General features: G+C 47.2%; 1 protein-coding gene across 1 annotated transcript; it reads right to left on the reverse strand.

Annotated features, from left to right (window-relative positions):
* Positions 1-1088: 1088 nt before the first annotated feature.
* On the reverse strand, positions 1089-16750 carry MEIOC (meiosis specific with coiled-coil domain). The gene is made up of 8 exons (XM_086626339.1): positions 16745-16750; positions 15057-15182; positions 13718-13875; positions 13481-13585; positions 10302-12159; positions 8966-9100; positions 5023-5203; positions 1089-1309 (listed from the first exon to the last, which is right to left on the reverse strand). The coding sequence occupies exons 1-8, from the start codon at positions 16748-16750 to the stop codon at positions 1089-1091; spliced, it is 2790 nt and encodes a 929-aa protein (XP_086482465.1).

Consider the following 16750-nt stretch of genomic DNA (forward strand, 5'->3'; position numbering starts at 1 on the left):
AGAACAGAGACATTTAAAACACCAGGTGTCCAGGTTAGGACCGCTGAAGCAATTTACTCCACACATTATAGACACGGTGCTACCAGTGCTACCAGTGCTAAAACCCCACTTCTCCCAGTCACATAATACCCACAGCTCGTGTCAGTCTGTAAGTTACTGCTGTTCTGCACAGACTAAGAGGTGCAGAGAGACACCAAGTGTTAAGAGCTGTCCAAAACGCAGAGGCAAACCAAGAAGTCTAAAATACAACTAAATTTAAAACCAAACTAGTGAAAGAGTAACTTTAAGAAAACCCAAATGTCAGAACTTTGCGATACCTCTTCCAATCTCAAAGTGAAGATATTAAAAACCAGTCCTCATTGTCCAGCTGCTGCACACTTTGAACGGATAATCCTGCGTGCGTGGCGTGTTCTGATTATGTTTAAATACTTTAAAAGAGAGGTTCTGTTTTCCCCATGAGAACACATTGACTAAATTACATGGTTTCACAACAGCAATTTGGTCATACCAGTAATTTAGCAGAACCCGGTGCATCTCCTTTCACTAACTTAGATTCTAAAATCTCAAATTCATAAATATTTATAGTTTAAATATTTAATTTTACATGAATATTGGGTATTCTTAGCATTTTTTTCCCTCCTGTTTCCAGGTATTAGTTTGATAAGGAAACTATTCTTACTTCACAATCTTACCTGACGCTGACCGGACACCCCGTTAGACTACATTATTATTTTAAAACCTGCTTCCTAAAGCAAAACTAAAAGGAGCTGTCGGAAGAGTTGTACACCAGGGCTCACCTGCAGAAGTTAAATAATATCTTGGCTGTTAGTTAATTAATTAGTCTGATTATCTTTAAGTTAACATTCACCAGTTCTGCGTTACAACATGCTGACGCTGCCTGTCGTGTTAACGGTTTAAGTAGAACCCGTCAAGCAAACTCAACTTCTCATCAAGGTACAGCTTTAAATATGAATATTAGTGGGTCAAACCTTACAAATAATTAAAAAGAATTAGCGTTTCACCTTTCCTACGTACAGACTGCAGGGCATTTTCGCACGCAGCGGGCATTCCGTGAGGGCCTGCTCCCGTCAGCCCTCGGGCTGCGGGTGCCGCAGCTGTTCGTGTTTCCGCGCTTTGGTGGCACTTGCTTTCTCCTCAGGTTGCGCCGTCTCCCGAGGAACTTTCTCTCCGTCTGGTTTTCTGGCTGCAGATTTCGGTAGGGTCATCTGGAGCGCGCACCAGAGCACGGTGCGTACTTTGCGTGTGGCTACGCTCATCTCTCTAATGGCCACGGCGAGAGCGAACACATCTGCAGGGAGGAAATGGCAGTTTAGCCATGGAATCATGGAATGGTTTGGGCTGGAAGGGACCTCTGAGATCATCCAGTTCCAACCCCCCTGCCATGGGCAGGGACACCTTCCACTACACCAGGTTGCTCAAAGCCTCATCCAACCTGGCCTTGAACACTGCCAGGGATGGGGCAGCCACAGCTTCTCTGGGCAACCTGTCCAGTGCCTCAGCACCCTCAGAGGGAAGGATTTCTTCCTTAGATCCCATGGAAATCTGCCCTTAATCTGTCGCACGGTTCATCAGCAAGCACTGCTGGGGACCAGTTCACCCTGGCAATGCTTTTTAGGCCCTTTTTAGTGTCTGATTGTGTGTCTGGCTCTCAACAAGGCTGTACCAGTTCGACCTGAGCAAGCAGTGATTTTTAGCCCCTCGGGGTATGGAATTTAGGAAGATACCGTGTTAAACTCCTACTCAGCTGTCACCTGGTATCCGCAGCACCTCGAGCTCATCTCTGGCTTGGAAGCACTCCGTGTGCACACACAGGGCATCCCGCCCTCCCTGTGCGAGCCCACTGCCGAGTGTTCACCCGCAGCGCGGAGCCTGTGCCCATCCGGCCCACGAAATCATTGAGGCGGGCGAAGGAATAGCTCGTTTATGGCGCTTCATTAGAGCACATAGATCATGTTCTGCAAATGTATCAACCCCCCTGCTTTCCAATCCAAGGGCAGGTGCTGCGGTGCTCCATTTATTCCACAGCAATGCCTTAACGCACAGAGAATACTTGGATGCACAGAGAACACTTTGCCCCATCCCTGGCAGTGTTCCAGGCCAGGTTGGATGAGGCTTTGGGCAACCTGGTGTAGTGGAGGGTGTCCCTGCCCATGGCAGGGGGGTTGGAACTGGATGGTGTTTGAGGTCCCTTCCAACCCAAACCATTCCATGGTTCTGTGATTTTATTTCCAGCCAGTGTGTGCCGAAACAAATACCCTCTAAGCCCTGGAGTTTTCAGCCAGAACTTGCTGTTATTTTGGGGCAGGGGCTCACTCCCTCCTCGTGGAGCTGGGTTCACACCACGCTGCGCACAGGGCTGCACCTGCCTCCCTGGTCACACCCTGGCACGGGGACGGGAAGCAGGGGAGACTTTAAGTCTCTTTAAGGCTCTTCCAAGTGCCCACGCTCAGTAAGCACCACTGCAGTTGCATTTCATTGCTACCACCTGGCACCTGCCTTCAACCAGCATTCCCAGATTCCCTGTTCCAGGGGAATGCGTGCCCCTCTGGGAGGTACTGGGGGTGCCTCGGAAAAGGGCAGAATTTCAAGGCCTAGCCTCACCCCCTCACCACCCCTTCCTCACAGCTTGTCTGGCTCTCACTCCCAGGCTGGCTTCTCCTTCCTCCTGCACAGAGCGACCACTGATTCCCTGAAGCAGCTGGGAGGACTGGTACAGTGACGGAGGTAACTGTGAAGAGTCACCATGAAAATCCAGTTGTCCAACACAAGTGCCAGCCATCCAAAGAATTTTTAGTAAGCAGAATTTGGAAGGGTAACTCCAGAGAAATAAAGGACGGAATACAGAGTGGGAGGACGTGATTATCAGGTCTTGTATTTTCAAAATTCCAATTTCCACACTGAGCTTTGTGGAATCAAGAAGAGACCAAGGAATGGCGTCACCTGGACTGCCTAGAAGAAGCTAAGAAACAGGTGACACTCACACAAATGTGTATGGCAGAGCTGTAAGACACAGTTGGCATTTGGGTCGTTACCAGAGAAGAAGGGAAAATCCCACAGGAGTAAGGAAGAATTGCTCTGAAGTCTTTGGCTGAATGCCGTGCCTGAGAGTTGCAGACACTAAAAAGGTCTTTTCTCCCCTCAGAAGATGATCTGTAACATCTGTATCTTTCTGAAAGACCTTGAGAACTGAATCCAGGGCAATCTCACAGCAGAGGGATGCTCAGGCAGCTCTGAAAGGCTTGATGGTTGTTCTGGGTGACAGGTGGCACTCTGCAATGCCCTTCTTTTCTCATCATTGGGATTTCTTCCAGAACTTTGTTAAGCAGCCACAGACATTTACAAACAACTGCTGGACACCTCGTACCATTCCACAACTTCAGAGTTTAACAGCAGAACTTTTCAGACCCACGTTGTGCATGAATACAACCGGCGTGAGGCAGCTCAGATCCATTTGCTTCCCACTGAAGTGAGTCTGTGTTGCAACTAAAGCAGGGGAGCTGGGAGAAGACGAGACCATGGGTCATGTGTGAATTTTGTTTAAATCAAAATTCCTGGAATGGGGGACACAACAGACAGGTCCTGCCTGATAAGACAGATTCTTAGTATCGGATCAGACGGAACAGAAAGGTGCTGTGGAAGCAGGGCTGGGCCAGGGAAGACCTCTTGTCAAACAAAACAAAACAGTTAACAAGAAGAAAGCTCTGCCAAAGAGGAGAGATGAAAAGCTTCAGGCATTTTCCTCAAGGCTTTCCCAGACATGCAGCAAACGTAGTTACTACGTTCAATAAACTGCCGTGAGACAGATCCTCCCCAGCTGCCACAACAGGCTGGCGAATCTCGGAGACAGCCAGCACGGAGGGCAGGAGGCAGACCAAGAGGAGAAAGAGAAGAAGAAAGGAAAGCGCAGTCCTTCTAGTGAAGTCATCAGACCCCAGGGTGCGAAGGCCACTTCTGCCTCTTGTCTTCTCAAAGCAGCTGGACCAGGGAGCAATCCCAAGGTCTGACAGTACTCTTTTCCAGACTACTTGGTTCTAAAGAGCTCACTGACTGGTTATGAAGTGATGCCAAATAAAGCCAGCACCAATTATTTTCAGGGGCTTGAACACCCAAAAACTCCCCTTCATCTTAACAAGTCACATAACCTTCAAACAAGGTAAAGAGAAACAAGAATGAGGGTGAACAGGTGAAAATAAAACATTGCTATAATGTATCTTTTGAAGTAAACTTGGGAATTACATTGCTGCATGATGGGACACCCTAAAGAAGTAAAATAATCGACTTCTGTTGTGGAAAGAGAGGCAGGAAGCCAGCAGAGGACTCGGAAATGTAAGAAAGCTTCCAACAGTCAGAGCATCACAGGTAGCAGGAATTTATTCTGCCTCACGTCTAGGAGAGAAAGGAATCTGCCAGCAGTGAAAGATTAAGCTGAATATTCTGCACATTTTGGATACCGTTACATAAAACCATTCTGACCAATCTATTTTTGGGTATCCATCCCAAATATGATTTGTGTTTTATGTCAGCCTGTGCCAGAACATGCTTGAAAAGGAAATCCATTCATAATGCCAGGGCATCCTGGTGTGTCTGCATGGATTCAGCACGGAGATACCGAGGAAGTTCGATGTGGAAATACAGACAGGGCTAGAGGGCTGATGGGAGCAGGAATATGAGGGACAGGGAGAAGAAAAAGGCAACAGCTTAGTATCATGTCCAATCCCAAACTGCACTGCAAATAAACCCTGCCACCTTTTTGTTACCTGCCAGTTTATTCCTTTAACAAATGCACTGCAAATGGATTTAACCTATTTGTCTCTGAAACCCAGTTTTAGTGTCACCCAAAACCTCTGCTAAACCCACACGGCCTGCCCTTCTCAAAGCTCCAGGCACTGACAAACAAAAGGAAACTTTAATAAAAGCCCCTCACGCTTTTTTTTCCAATAGAGTTGCAATGTGTGCAGAATTTTTCAGCTACCTTGTGGCAGTACGCGAGCACAGTCCTACCTCTGTCAGCCTGGCACCGGGGAGCTCCGTGCCGCTGCCGATTCGAAGCGTTGACAATTTCATCCTTTCTCCGGGACTGCACGACGTGGATCACCTCCAGGTGCTCATCGAGAGCAGTAGAAATGTTGGCGTGGAGGGGAGAGCTGCGGAGGCGCTCCATTTTTCCCAGTAAAGTCACAACCTAAGGAACGTGGTACGTGTTACAGGAGTTCAAACTATACTCATCTCGACTTACAAGAAAATTAACTCTATCAGGAAGAACGGACTAACCATAACCATTACTTTCTTTTGAGAACAGTTCACAAAGTTATAGTTCAAGTAGTTTTAACTTCTTACCTAGGATTTCTGCTTCTCCAAACCCGAAGCTGTAGGACACGTGCACAACAGCAAAGCTCAAATACTCAGATATTAGGACACTTACTTATTAATTAATAACAGATGTATAGAACTTTGAGACCACCATGTAACAGGAGGTGGCTCCATGACAACGTGCATTCCTCTGAATCACCACCACCGTGGTCCTCCCTTTTGCCAGCACTGCTGCAATGACTGGGGTGAAAACCAGACCCACAACGACAGGCCAGTTCTCACCCAGATGCCAGCACAAAGCAAGGGGCACCGCAGGAGAGGGGCAGTCGCAGTCTGGACTGGCTGAAGCTGCGTCAGAACCACGCGTAGGCTGACTTTCAGGATGGATATTCCAGACTGGAGGAGCTCTTTCAGAGAACATCGAGCACGACCACTCAAAATCATTCAGTTTTGATTAGTTCATTGAAAATCTGAGTCTTTGTTGTCTTGTTTATCTTACAACAGTCACATTACTATGAATTTCCCCTCCGTGAATGATTCCAGCCATGGTTCACAGACCACTGAAGAACCTGGATACTGGTCTGCAGAAAGAGGTAAAACTAAAAATTCCAAAATTGCAACATTCACTGGGCAGTGGCTACACTTGATGGCTACAGAGAAGCCTGATGATTAATGGTCACCCACAGGTTGGAAATAACAAACAGAGGGTCTGGGAGCACAGTGCAAAGAGAAGTTCTCGGTATTTCCTTGCAACAGAACGACTGTAGGCTTCCCTAGGAAAAGGACTGGCATGGAGTTTTGTTTAAAATGTAAGAAAGGGTGGCTAACACAGGCATTGGAACCAGGACAATTCACCCAGTCTGCCCCAACTCCTCGCCGAGGGCTCAGGAGAGAGCATTCAGGAAGGAGCAAGCTCCCGCTGCCAGGCTCTCCCGTGCTCCCTTAGAGCTGGCAAGAGCCTGAGGGGTCAAAGAAAAAATGTAAGTGGGAATAAACCGAGCAAGTTATTGCACGACAACCAATGAACTCACAAAGTGACATTTCATGTTTGTGAGGAAGCAAAGAGTTTTCCTAAAAATGAAAGGAGAATTTCACATGAGCAACTGAGGAATCAGTCACTAGGATCGGAAACTCAAGTAGGTGACTTGAAAATCACTGGATTTGGTTCTGAAGTAAAAGCCCAATTTTAAGGAGTGGCACAGAAGTATTACACTAGCAAGTGAAACGAAGCAAGATGAACCTGACAGACGTTTCCCAGTCTTACACAACGGTACATCCACAGAAGGACTTACGTTCTGAGGACCTGCTTTTCAGGTACCACCACCTCATCCAGTGGAGTCCACAGCTGACAGTTAAATGCCTACGTTCTTTATACTATGCCTGGCAGAAGTGCCAGGGGTCTAAAAGCAAACTCCACAAAAGCCAGCAAAGCTGGGTGGCCCCAGCGACCCACGGCTCACACGCTTGCTTCACCACCCCCTCAGCTTCTTCAGAAGTTCCCTCTGCTTCCTTCCCCTCCCGACTCAGACGTTAGCTACGCCTGCCCTTCTCTTGCAAAGCACAGCTTATCCCTTCGGACTGCCACGAGGCTTGCCAAGCAATCCAGATCCTTCACTGGGAAAAGCAGCAAGCCACCAGTGGCACTGAGGCTGCCTGCTGCGGGGCAGGTCCCAGTGGAACAGCCAGCAGAGCCCTGGGCCCTGCAGTCTAGAGGTGGGCATACACCATGGGATGAGGACTGATGTTTCAGGCTCACCTTTGATGGCTGTTCTTCACAAAACAATGTATTTGGAGCAGGAACTTTCCCCAGCCCATACAGATACCCTCACAACTAGGAAAAAACTCCTATTTCCTCTCTCTGGCAAAAATGGTTACCAGTCCAGAATAGAAGAGCTTCACCAGGACCAGCTGAATGTCCGGCCTCAGAGTGCCCCCCAGTGAGGCGATTATGGTGTTCTCCAGTTCCAACGGAGCTGTGGATTTACTTCTCCCCAGACACAAGGGAGATGAGATACAGGCTGTAGAGATGAGATCCTGGTTTAAAGTTTGTTCTCTGACTATTAAGTGGGTTTAATAGCTACTGATGGCATAGTGAAGGAAGCTACTGCCACCTCTCCACCAGCTGTGCTTTGCTCTAGAACTGAAGGCAACCACAAGTGGAAGTCTCAAATGAGAAAACCAAAGTGAAGTATGTGACCACCAAGAGGACTGAACTAGATGCTCCACACTGCGAAGAGTTAATCCCAGTTTTGCCAGCTCATCTTCCACTTCAACCTTTGTCCCAGTGTTTCCCTTTGGCCATCACTACGCTTTCTGATGTTAGAATCCAGGTTCGAGGGCCCTGCTGTGCTTTTGAGCATCCTTGGAACTACTTCCCAGTTGCTGCGTAACAAGTGTTCGAGGTTCTGTGCCCTGAAGTTTGGCTCCTCACATGGGTAGAGAACATTAAGTCCTTTTTTAGCTGCAGTTTGAAGTACTGGGACAAGGACAGGCGAGCTGTCTCACAGTGGAAGCTTCCTAATGCTGTTCTTTTCACAAACCAGCAGTTTAAAAAACACGCACTAAGCTTATCGACACTCCTTCACTCCACCCAGCTGTCGGAACAAAACCAGGCAGTCGCACCAGACGGATTTCACGAGGCAGGCAGCAGACGTGGCTCCATGGCTTGTTTCACCCGTGCCAGCCCGGCAGGACAGGTCCCCTGTTACCACCGCTGCCCTGGGAGCAGCTGAGCTCCGCAGCACGGTTCCTCCCAGAGCCACCGTTCCACGGAACAGCTGCTGCCTTTCGTCCCACATCCCCTCGCAGCGCCCAGGTTCTGCCATCTGTGCTCTCAGCCCACGTTCCTCCTCCTCCTGCAGCACGAGCATCCTGGCTCCGGCCTCTCAGCCCCAGCAGGGCCCACATCAGTCCCTTGCTGTGCCGCCAGCAGCTCGGATCAGACCGGCTCGTGCTTGCCTCCTCCTCCTCCTCGCCTCCCTTCCTGCGCAGGCTGCTGCCGCGCAAAGCAGCGCGATGCTGCACGCTGGCACCATCGTTTGGTCACAGAGCCACTGGCAGCTCAAAGGGCTCCAGTCACACTTGCCCTACTGGTTGTGGCCGTTTGAAGCAAACTGGTAATGTAGCAGTTTGGGCTATTTCCATCAAATAACCATGCTGCATTAAAAATATACAAGTGTCTCAAGCAAATACGTATCAATGTCTTACAAACATTAATTAAACTTTTTTTTTCCCCCCACAAATACTTCCTCTAATACGTTGTGTACAAATCTCTAGTGAATGTTTCTCTGCGGAATGGCTTGAAACAGAAGAGCTTAAAAGTCAGGCACATCTTGGACGACTGGATTCTGGCGTCTCATGCACGCCCTTGTACCAGAAAACCCATCCTCCTGGCACGCCTGCACGCAAACGTGGGCCTCAGCTACCCAGAGCGTTCCCTGGTAACAGCAGCAGTCAGCCTGGAGCTGCGCAAATTCCAGCAGGGACTGCTGAAATATTATTCCCTGCACAGCACTGAAGAACAAAGCTATTTTGGGAAAAGCTGCTCTGATCATCTTACGTGTCTTACACTGAACTCTAAGTTCTGTGTGATACCTTCAATAGATTTTTTTTTTTTTGGTGTCCTACAACTCACTCTGGCTCGTTCACGCAGCTGGTCCACAATCAAGCGATCAACTCTTGATGGGTTTGATGTCAGCCTTGGGATTGGAGTGTTGTTAGCACTGGAAACCTTCTTCCCTTGGAAATTCTTAGCAAGAGCTGATTCAGTCTGAAGGAAAACAAAAGAATGTAAGCTGCGCAGTGTGCTTTATTATAGAAACAAGAAGAAATATCAGATAAACAATTTTTTTTCCCTTAGAGTTTTGGATTTTTTTTAAAGCAGACTATGAGGATTGTGATTATTAAATCCCAATTCAGGTGTTTGGGATTTAACCACCTGTTTTAAGTGGACAACCACTTTACTCAAAGCAGTTCAACTAAAGGGATTACGCCACCATAACACCTTTCAGAAGTGCTACGTCTTCTCACACTCTGAATACAGCCCGTACCAATTTTGCCTGCAAATAAAATGGAGGCAGGTTAGAATTATGAGGCAAAACAGGTGGAGCACAGGTGCAGACCTCATCCACAAAATTAAAATAAAATTAAGTCAGCAATCAACTTGAATTTTGTATAGATTAATCAAACTACAGAAAGCTTTTTTTTTTTGTTAAAATAAAATCATATTTTATTTAGCCAGGAGAAAATGACTTTAAAACCTGACTGCAGGATTTCGGTCTCTCTCACCCCGTTGTTCTGTCACTCTGAACACCTACGACAGTGCACAGCAAGCTAAAGCTGTTTGAAAATTCCAGTCCTTAGATGGTCTGCTGGTGGCTCAAACTTGAAGTAGGGCTTCACACAGAGCTACCTGAATCTCTTCAGTCAAGTATTTCAGTATGACCCTTTCTTCAGCTTCTGTTTCTGAGGGTAAAAAAAGCCTCTTCAAACACACCTTAGGTTTAAAACTTGAGGGGAAACAGGAGGTGAGAACTCACTGAAAGAACTAAAAGTGTAGAGTCCAAGAAATGTAATTAATTCTCAAAAGGATTTAAGCTTAGTCCCAATTCAAAACATATTTACTGGATTTGCTTTCAAAGTTTCCAGAGGCACTGTGGGTTTTTTTTTCCAATACAATAAGAGTAACATGGCTTTGCTGGTCACACAACACACCTTCCCCAAACCCAACACAGAGGCTGAAAAAGTCACTGAATTCCTGCTCCGAGTGCACCATACGACACACCAGGCTAAAAACCTTCAAAACCTCTGTTCCCGGTCCCGAACACACGGGAAGCAAACTCTTGTAGCTCTGAAGTGCCGTTAAGCGTTTCGCAGCAGTGAGAATTACCCGTGTTCTCTAACTGGTCTGAGCAGGAGGAGATCTAGACCACATCTGTGATACAGCATATTAATTCTTTTTTTTTTTTTACCTTCTTTCTTTCTTTCTCCAAAGCTCTCCACTGTTCATAACACTCTTCTAGTCTAACATGAAGTTCGCTGGCAGCCCCAGTACGGGTCTTAACTTGCCTTTGAAATCCAAATGCTGGCACAAAACCAGCAAGAGAACTGTCAGCATACACCTTATCATTAAAATAAGGGTAGAAGCCTTTGAGATCGTTGCGGGAGAGCAAGCCGTGAGACTCCATCAGCGGGACGATGGAGTGGCCGAAGAGGGGCGCGGGTCTCAAGGGGACTGCGCTCGAGCCGAGCGGCGGATTCCGTCCGAAGTCCCCCATCGCGCAGCTGCTGGAGAAGCCTGGAGCCTGCAGGCGAGCCACAGGAGTGATGGCGTTACTGTCTGCGCTTCCCTGCCTGTGCTTCAACGGAGAGCCCAGGGCATCCTGGTACACGTTCTGCACCAGCCCGTCCGCGTGTTTCTGCCCTCCCGGGTCACAGCGCTCGCACTGCGCCTTCAGCTGGCAGCGCTGCTTGCTCCTGCTGTCGAGGGCCCCGAACTGCTGCGCTGAGTAACTGTCACAGAACCCATTTGGCTGCTTTAATTTCTTTTCACTTAAATATTCGACGAGATTCTCTTCTCCGTTCCTAACCAGTGCTTCCATGCAAGCAGCAGACCGAGCTCGTTCTGCAGTGTTACAACCAAAATCGAGGCTTGAAAAAAATGAAGGGTGATCTTGACAGTACTTGTGAAATAAATGACTATTCAAAGGGAAGTTCGAAGATGGTAACTGAAAAAAATCATTAGAACGACCGGAGCTTTTTGGAAAAGCAGGTAAATGATTACTCAGTTTCAACAAAGGACTCGGATTCTGAAGCGGGACAGCAGCAGCGGCAGCTTTAGTTGGAAAATTCATCCAAGTTGGCCTGACGTTAGTGCCCGCTGAAGGGTTTGCCGAGTTTGCCAACAATGGAAGGGACTTACAGTATTCTGAATTCTGAAGATCGGGCTTGGAAAACTGCTGCTGTTCTACACCGTTCACACAGTCACTATTCGCTGGACAAGCTGCAAAAGGTTTGATTCCATATTCAAACTTTTGCCCCGAATCAGCACAGAATGCAGCTTCATTTGCAAATTGTTTTTCTGACAGAAGTCCTACAGCCTTGGGAAATGTAAAGTTTTGCTGATCTGAAATTGTATCTTCTATTTTTTTCTGAGTTCCTGATTTAACTTGAAATAATTTAGCGTGGGGCTCCACGTCCAGAGATGGTGCCTCAATGGTTCCATTTACTAACTTTTTGTTATCTTGGAGGCTACAATTGATGCTCTTGTTGGGCTTTGCTTTACTAGCATGAGAATATTCGATGTATCTACCATAATCTGCATTTTCATTGTATCTTTGAAACTGGGGAAGAAACGTTTCTGCCCACTTTTGGTGCAACTTAGCATCTGCTCCCTTGGGACACACCTTCTCCCTTCCGTAGGAATAGGCATCAGCTCCCAAGTCTTTGATTAATTCTGAATGCGCAAGTTGGGGCGTGAAGGTAGTTTTTATGTACGGATAGTTCGGATATACGGGTGGTGCCTTCACATTCTCATGAGCCTGGATGTTGTAACAGGTGGCATGATCACTCTGAGAAGGGTACACACATGGCTCTTCAAGGTCTATGCCAGGAAACCCACGATAGCATTCGTCTGCTGTATGCTGGGATGCAAGATCACCACTTTGCAAGTACTGCTTTTCAGCAGCAGAAACAGATTCGCCACCATAAAAACCCTGTGGTGAGACAGCTCCAACAACTGGTCTTTTAGTTTCTGGCAACAGGTCGTGGTGGTCTGTGACTCTAGTTGCATTCAGAGGCCACACTGACTTCGGGTTGGAAGGGCAACTCCTTGAAAAACAAGAGATACATGGTTAGATTCTCATCTGTGGTGCTCCTCTTCCATACCCGAATGCAGAAAAAGGTTTGAGAACCCAATTCTTCCCAAAACATTTCTCTCAAGTGATTCAAAGAAGTCTTACTCCAAATTCTACCTACTACTGTCACCACTGCAGCTTCCCTTAACTAGGTGAGAAAACTGATCCTATCTTGTCTGATTCCCAAACTGCCACGACCTTTCAAAGCCATGTCCCAGCACTCCAGACAAAACTCTTCTCCCTGTCATCTTGCTTCCTGCTTCAGAATCACCTGTGTTTTACACTGGCTTACACTGCTTCCTGCTGGTAAATCCAGAACAAGCATCTCAGCACATTTCCTTCCACTAATTACCATGAATTAGCACAAGACAATCACTGGCCATGAAGAAAAGCTGAAAACAGACAAGGTAAAAAATGGAATTGTGCCGGGAAGTCAGTACAGTTACTGCCAAATTTGGCAGTGCTGAAGACAGAAATCCAACCTTAATTGTGGGAAGCGAAGGAATTAGTAAGTTAGCTTTTGATCAAGACTGACTCTCTAAAGTTTTCCTTTGCTTCAGCCACTTAACTGAGCACACATACAGGAATCATTGGAATTGCTTGGGAAGACAGAAAGGAAGAGGGTGCCTGGCTTGGGAAACGGGTTCCCTTTCTTATCCCTTAGACCTGAGGTACTCAGGTTCAAGCAAAAGACCGTCAGCTCTCTGAGTATCTCGGGGATGCTGGATCCGAATCCTCTGTGTCAAGTTGTTACGACTATCTAATAGTATCTTCTGGTGCTAGAATACAGGTATAAAAATCTGACATTTAGATATGCAAATATTGCTTAGGAACATCCATTTTGCATAGAATTCTGCCCTCCTGCCAGTTCAGGAGAGTGTGAAAGAGCGTAATTTCGTGTTTTGTGTATTATTTCCATGAACTGAAATTAAGACAGAAACCTAAAATCTGAATTCGATCTTGGTCTAAAAAATAAAATAAAATATAGGCCAAGGCATAAATTCAAGGAGATTTATTCAAATACAGCATTTCCCCAATGCTTGTTAAAAACTTATTTAAAAAATGCCAAAGTTTTGTAAATATCAGGAAGCCAGAAGCTACCCCATAACTTGGGTACCTCGAGAGAAGCTTTCAGGGCTCACAAGTGACATGTTAGAAGATTAGGGGGAAGGAGGGGAAACCAAAGAGCACGAGGACTCGCCAGCAGCAGATGCAAAGATGACTACAGAGCAGGGACACAGACAGCAGCGAGGGCAGTTTTTGTCTGAGGAAGGGAACGCCAGCAACGCACTCACCCCTCAGCACAATACGGCTGCGATTTATCTTGCTCTTCCAAGATGTTAGACACAAGTCCATATAAATCTGTCTCACTGCCATAATCGTTCCTTTCAGGCTGAATCCTGAGAACGAATTGCATATTAATGAAAACAATTACTTCGTTCAAAATATTTCCTAAGTTAAATTAAACCAAAAGAAACATAATCCATCTGCTCCATCAACACACAGGTTCTCTCTCTGTCACAGACGAGTACCTGGACTTCACGCCGATCTGCGGAGCCGCAGGCTGCTTAGTGTCATCTCCGTACGCCGACCACGGCGCGTACAGGAGGGAGGAGTCCACGGGCGCCGCGTACTCTGATGTTGAAAGGGAAGAACTGTAGCTCTGAGGTAGCTGTACGTTTTCTTCGTTCTGCATGTGATGTACAATAAAAGCATTATTGTAAAAACAACATTAAACACATCAAATTGACATTCCTCACTCTGTGGTTGTAACGGAGTTCACTCTCAGAGCACCCAGAGCACGAGAAGCCAGCAAGCCACATTCTTCTGACGCAATGCTACAGGTAGGCGCTGCTGATGCTGCCCAGTAAAATTTGGGGCCACAGCAGCCCAAAACGTCTGCACCAGTTTCTAACAGATGATCACTGCCAGGAGTCGGGAGACATCCCCTCCCTCCCCATCATGACAGGCTCTTTAAGCTACTGCAGCAGATTTCCAGCCAATTCTTTTCCAGAGGAAAGGCCTTCTACCCAGCGTAAGTGAAAAGGAACGTTTGCTTGTTTGGCTCAAGCACGACATGCTTTCTCAGCGCTTGCTAACTGACAGAATGAACAGGGTTTGCACAGGGTTAAATTCCCTTATGGAGCAAAGCAGTCTAGCAGCTACAGAACAGGACACACATACACAGGTTTTACTCCCTGTAAGACTTTCTGCCTTCACATCTCTGTTCCCCACATAAAATTCTCCTGGAAGCAAAAAAGATGCCCAGCTGCTGGACTGAAGGACACGGACACACAAAGCCAGACTGGTCTCAGACAGAATAAGTAACAGGTCTGCTGTTGAAGCTACTGGGAACGAGTTTTCTTTCATTTATTTGTCTTTTACCTCGGTGAAAGTTTATGGCTACGAAAGGCAAAAAGAGAAAAAGAGAGGGCTGATGAACTCAACTGCCCTGGCATTTCCTGCTGGTCGGATTGAGAACCCCCTGCTCAACAGGCTGGTTTACACGGGCGTTTGGACTTTACAGCTGTGGTGTGCCACAGAAATAGCTGTTCCAATAACTAAGCTTCTCCTCCTCACTGACTTCTGTTTTCCTAAAAACAGTAATTTGCTTCTCACAATTGTTTATGCTAGAACAAAGAACACAGTGAAACACTATTTCACTCAACACCACATATTCCTTCCTCCGTGACTGTATTAAAAAACTCACTGCCCTTTCTGATGAACATTATGACGATGGAGATTTATTGTGAATAAATCAAACACGGTGATTCACGTTCATCTGTATTAGGAATATTTTTTGACCATTTTGTTTATAAGCAACCTAAACTCTTACACAGATACAAAAAAATCGTTCATGATCAACTGCACCTGTGATTTGTAGCAGCCATACAGCGAGCCAGAGCCTGTCATTATGCTACTGAACGCATCGGTCAGCCTCCCGCCAGCTTCCGTGCCGCTCCAGCTGCGACTGCCCCCTCTGAACGCGACTTTAGGCTACACAAAGGGGAAAACAAGTGGGAGAAGGCCATAATTATACATAGAGCTGAGAGCTGGAGATTTTATACCAACACTAACTTCTTTAAAGCTTTAATTTACCTGGGAATTGTGCTCCATCTGAGTTTTCAAGGAATTAGTTTTACATGTTGACATTAGAACACTTTTCATACTTACCTTTAGAGAAAAGCTTAACCCAACAAACCACAAGAAACTCCCAAGGTGTTTAGAGACAGCAGAGGCAGGGATGAAGAGGGAACCTGCATTCTCTCCCTTATCACTAGGTGAGCTTCTGAACACCCGAACCACCCCAGAGAGACACCAACGACAAAGTGGAAGAACTGTCACTCCTTTCACCAGCAGCAGAGGAGTCACTCAGCCTTCAGCGCGCTGCTCGACGCCTCTCGTCCCTTCACCACTGCTCTTTTTACATTGTCTACATCAACACATGCATGTGGGTTTTCAGATTGCAGGAGCTGGAATTTTGCTGCAATACACACACTGGGAGCTACAGTGGGAATCTGTCCCATTCTTTAAACGTGGGAGAAACAAGTTCCGCCTAAGAAATATCCCTGACGCCATCATTAGCCTGGAAGTGCTCAGAAATAGGTGGCCAGTGGGAGCAAGGAATGAAAATAAAACATCTTTCCTTGCCTTTTTCAGAAGGTGAGGCACACAAGGAAAAATTAAAGTTAAAACAAGACTGACTAGCTAAAGAAACCTTTAGCTCACAAACAAAGTGAAGTTATGTGCATAATATTTAAAATATTACCATAGCAGCTCATTTGAAATACTTATTAAATCCAGAAAAAGTTCCAAGTTTCACAGGGCTAGCATTGTGAAGCATCCTGAATAAGCACTCCACTCCAAAAAGAGCCACCTGAGGATGAGAACGGACTCTATATCCAACGTATGTGGTCTATGGCATGATCTTCCTCCTAGTTTACGCCACAGTTACACCAACGTATCAACACACGGTATTTTTGAGACCATTTTACAAACACATGAACGTGTAAAGTTGGAATTAGTGTGGCGCACAGCTCCGCACCTGATAATTATGCCGCATTTTCTCCTTCGTTATCTCCCCGTTTAGCAAGGACACCCAGACCTTACACGACTGGTGATCTCAAAGAACGAGCAGACACGTAAGCACGAGGGGCTGCTGCACATCTGTGACACTCCCCACACGCGCTGAACCACACACGCTCCATTTATCGCAGACGGAATTTTTCAGGACACTGAACACTGAGAAGCGTTTTCCTGACGTTTTCCAGCTCGGTTTTACCGCACCCGTCACCACACTCGGGCCCGGGTCTGGACAGCGCTGGGCGCCGGGTGGCCCCTCGCAGGAGGGCGCCGTGACCCCGAGCAAAGCCCGGTCGCGGCGGCAGACACAAGCGGGGGGAAGGCTCGAAGCCCCGCCAAGCCCCAGCCCCGCTCGGCCACCAGCGCCCCGGCGGAGCCCGGGCCCCGGGCCGGCTCCAACCGCCCGCCGGCCTTCTGACAGGAAGGGTCGCACAGCCCAGCCTCTCCCCAGCCCGCGGCGCGGCCCCGTCCCTCACCTCCAT

Source organism: Tauraco erythrolophus, chromosome 25 (genome assembly GCF_009769465.1).
Source record: "Tauraco erythrolophus isolate bTauEry1 chromosome 25, bTauEry1.pri, whole genome shotgun sequence".
NCBI lineage: Eukaryota > Metazoa > Chordata > Aves > Musophagiformes > Musophagidae > Tauraco > Tauraco erythrolophus.

Bases quoted from the DNA above. Each gene is read 5' to 3' on its own strand.
- MEIOC (XM_086626339.1), bottom strand. The intron at 13,876-15,056 runs GTGCAGTTGATC...CATCACATGCAG, and splicing joins ATGGCTGCTACAAATCACAG to AACGAAGAAAACGTACAGCT. The intron at 5,204-8,965 runs GTGAGTTGTAGG...CACGTTCCTTAG, and splicing joins AGCTGCGTGAACGAGCCAGA to GTTGTGACTTTACTGGGAAA.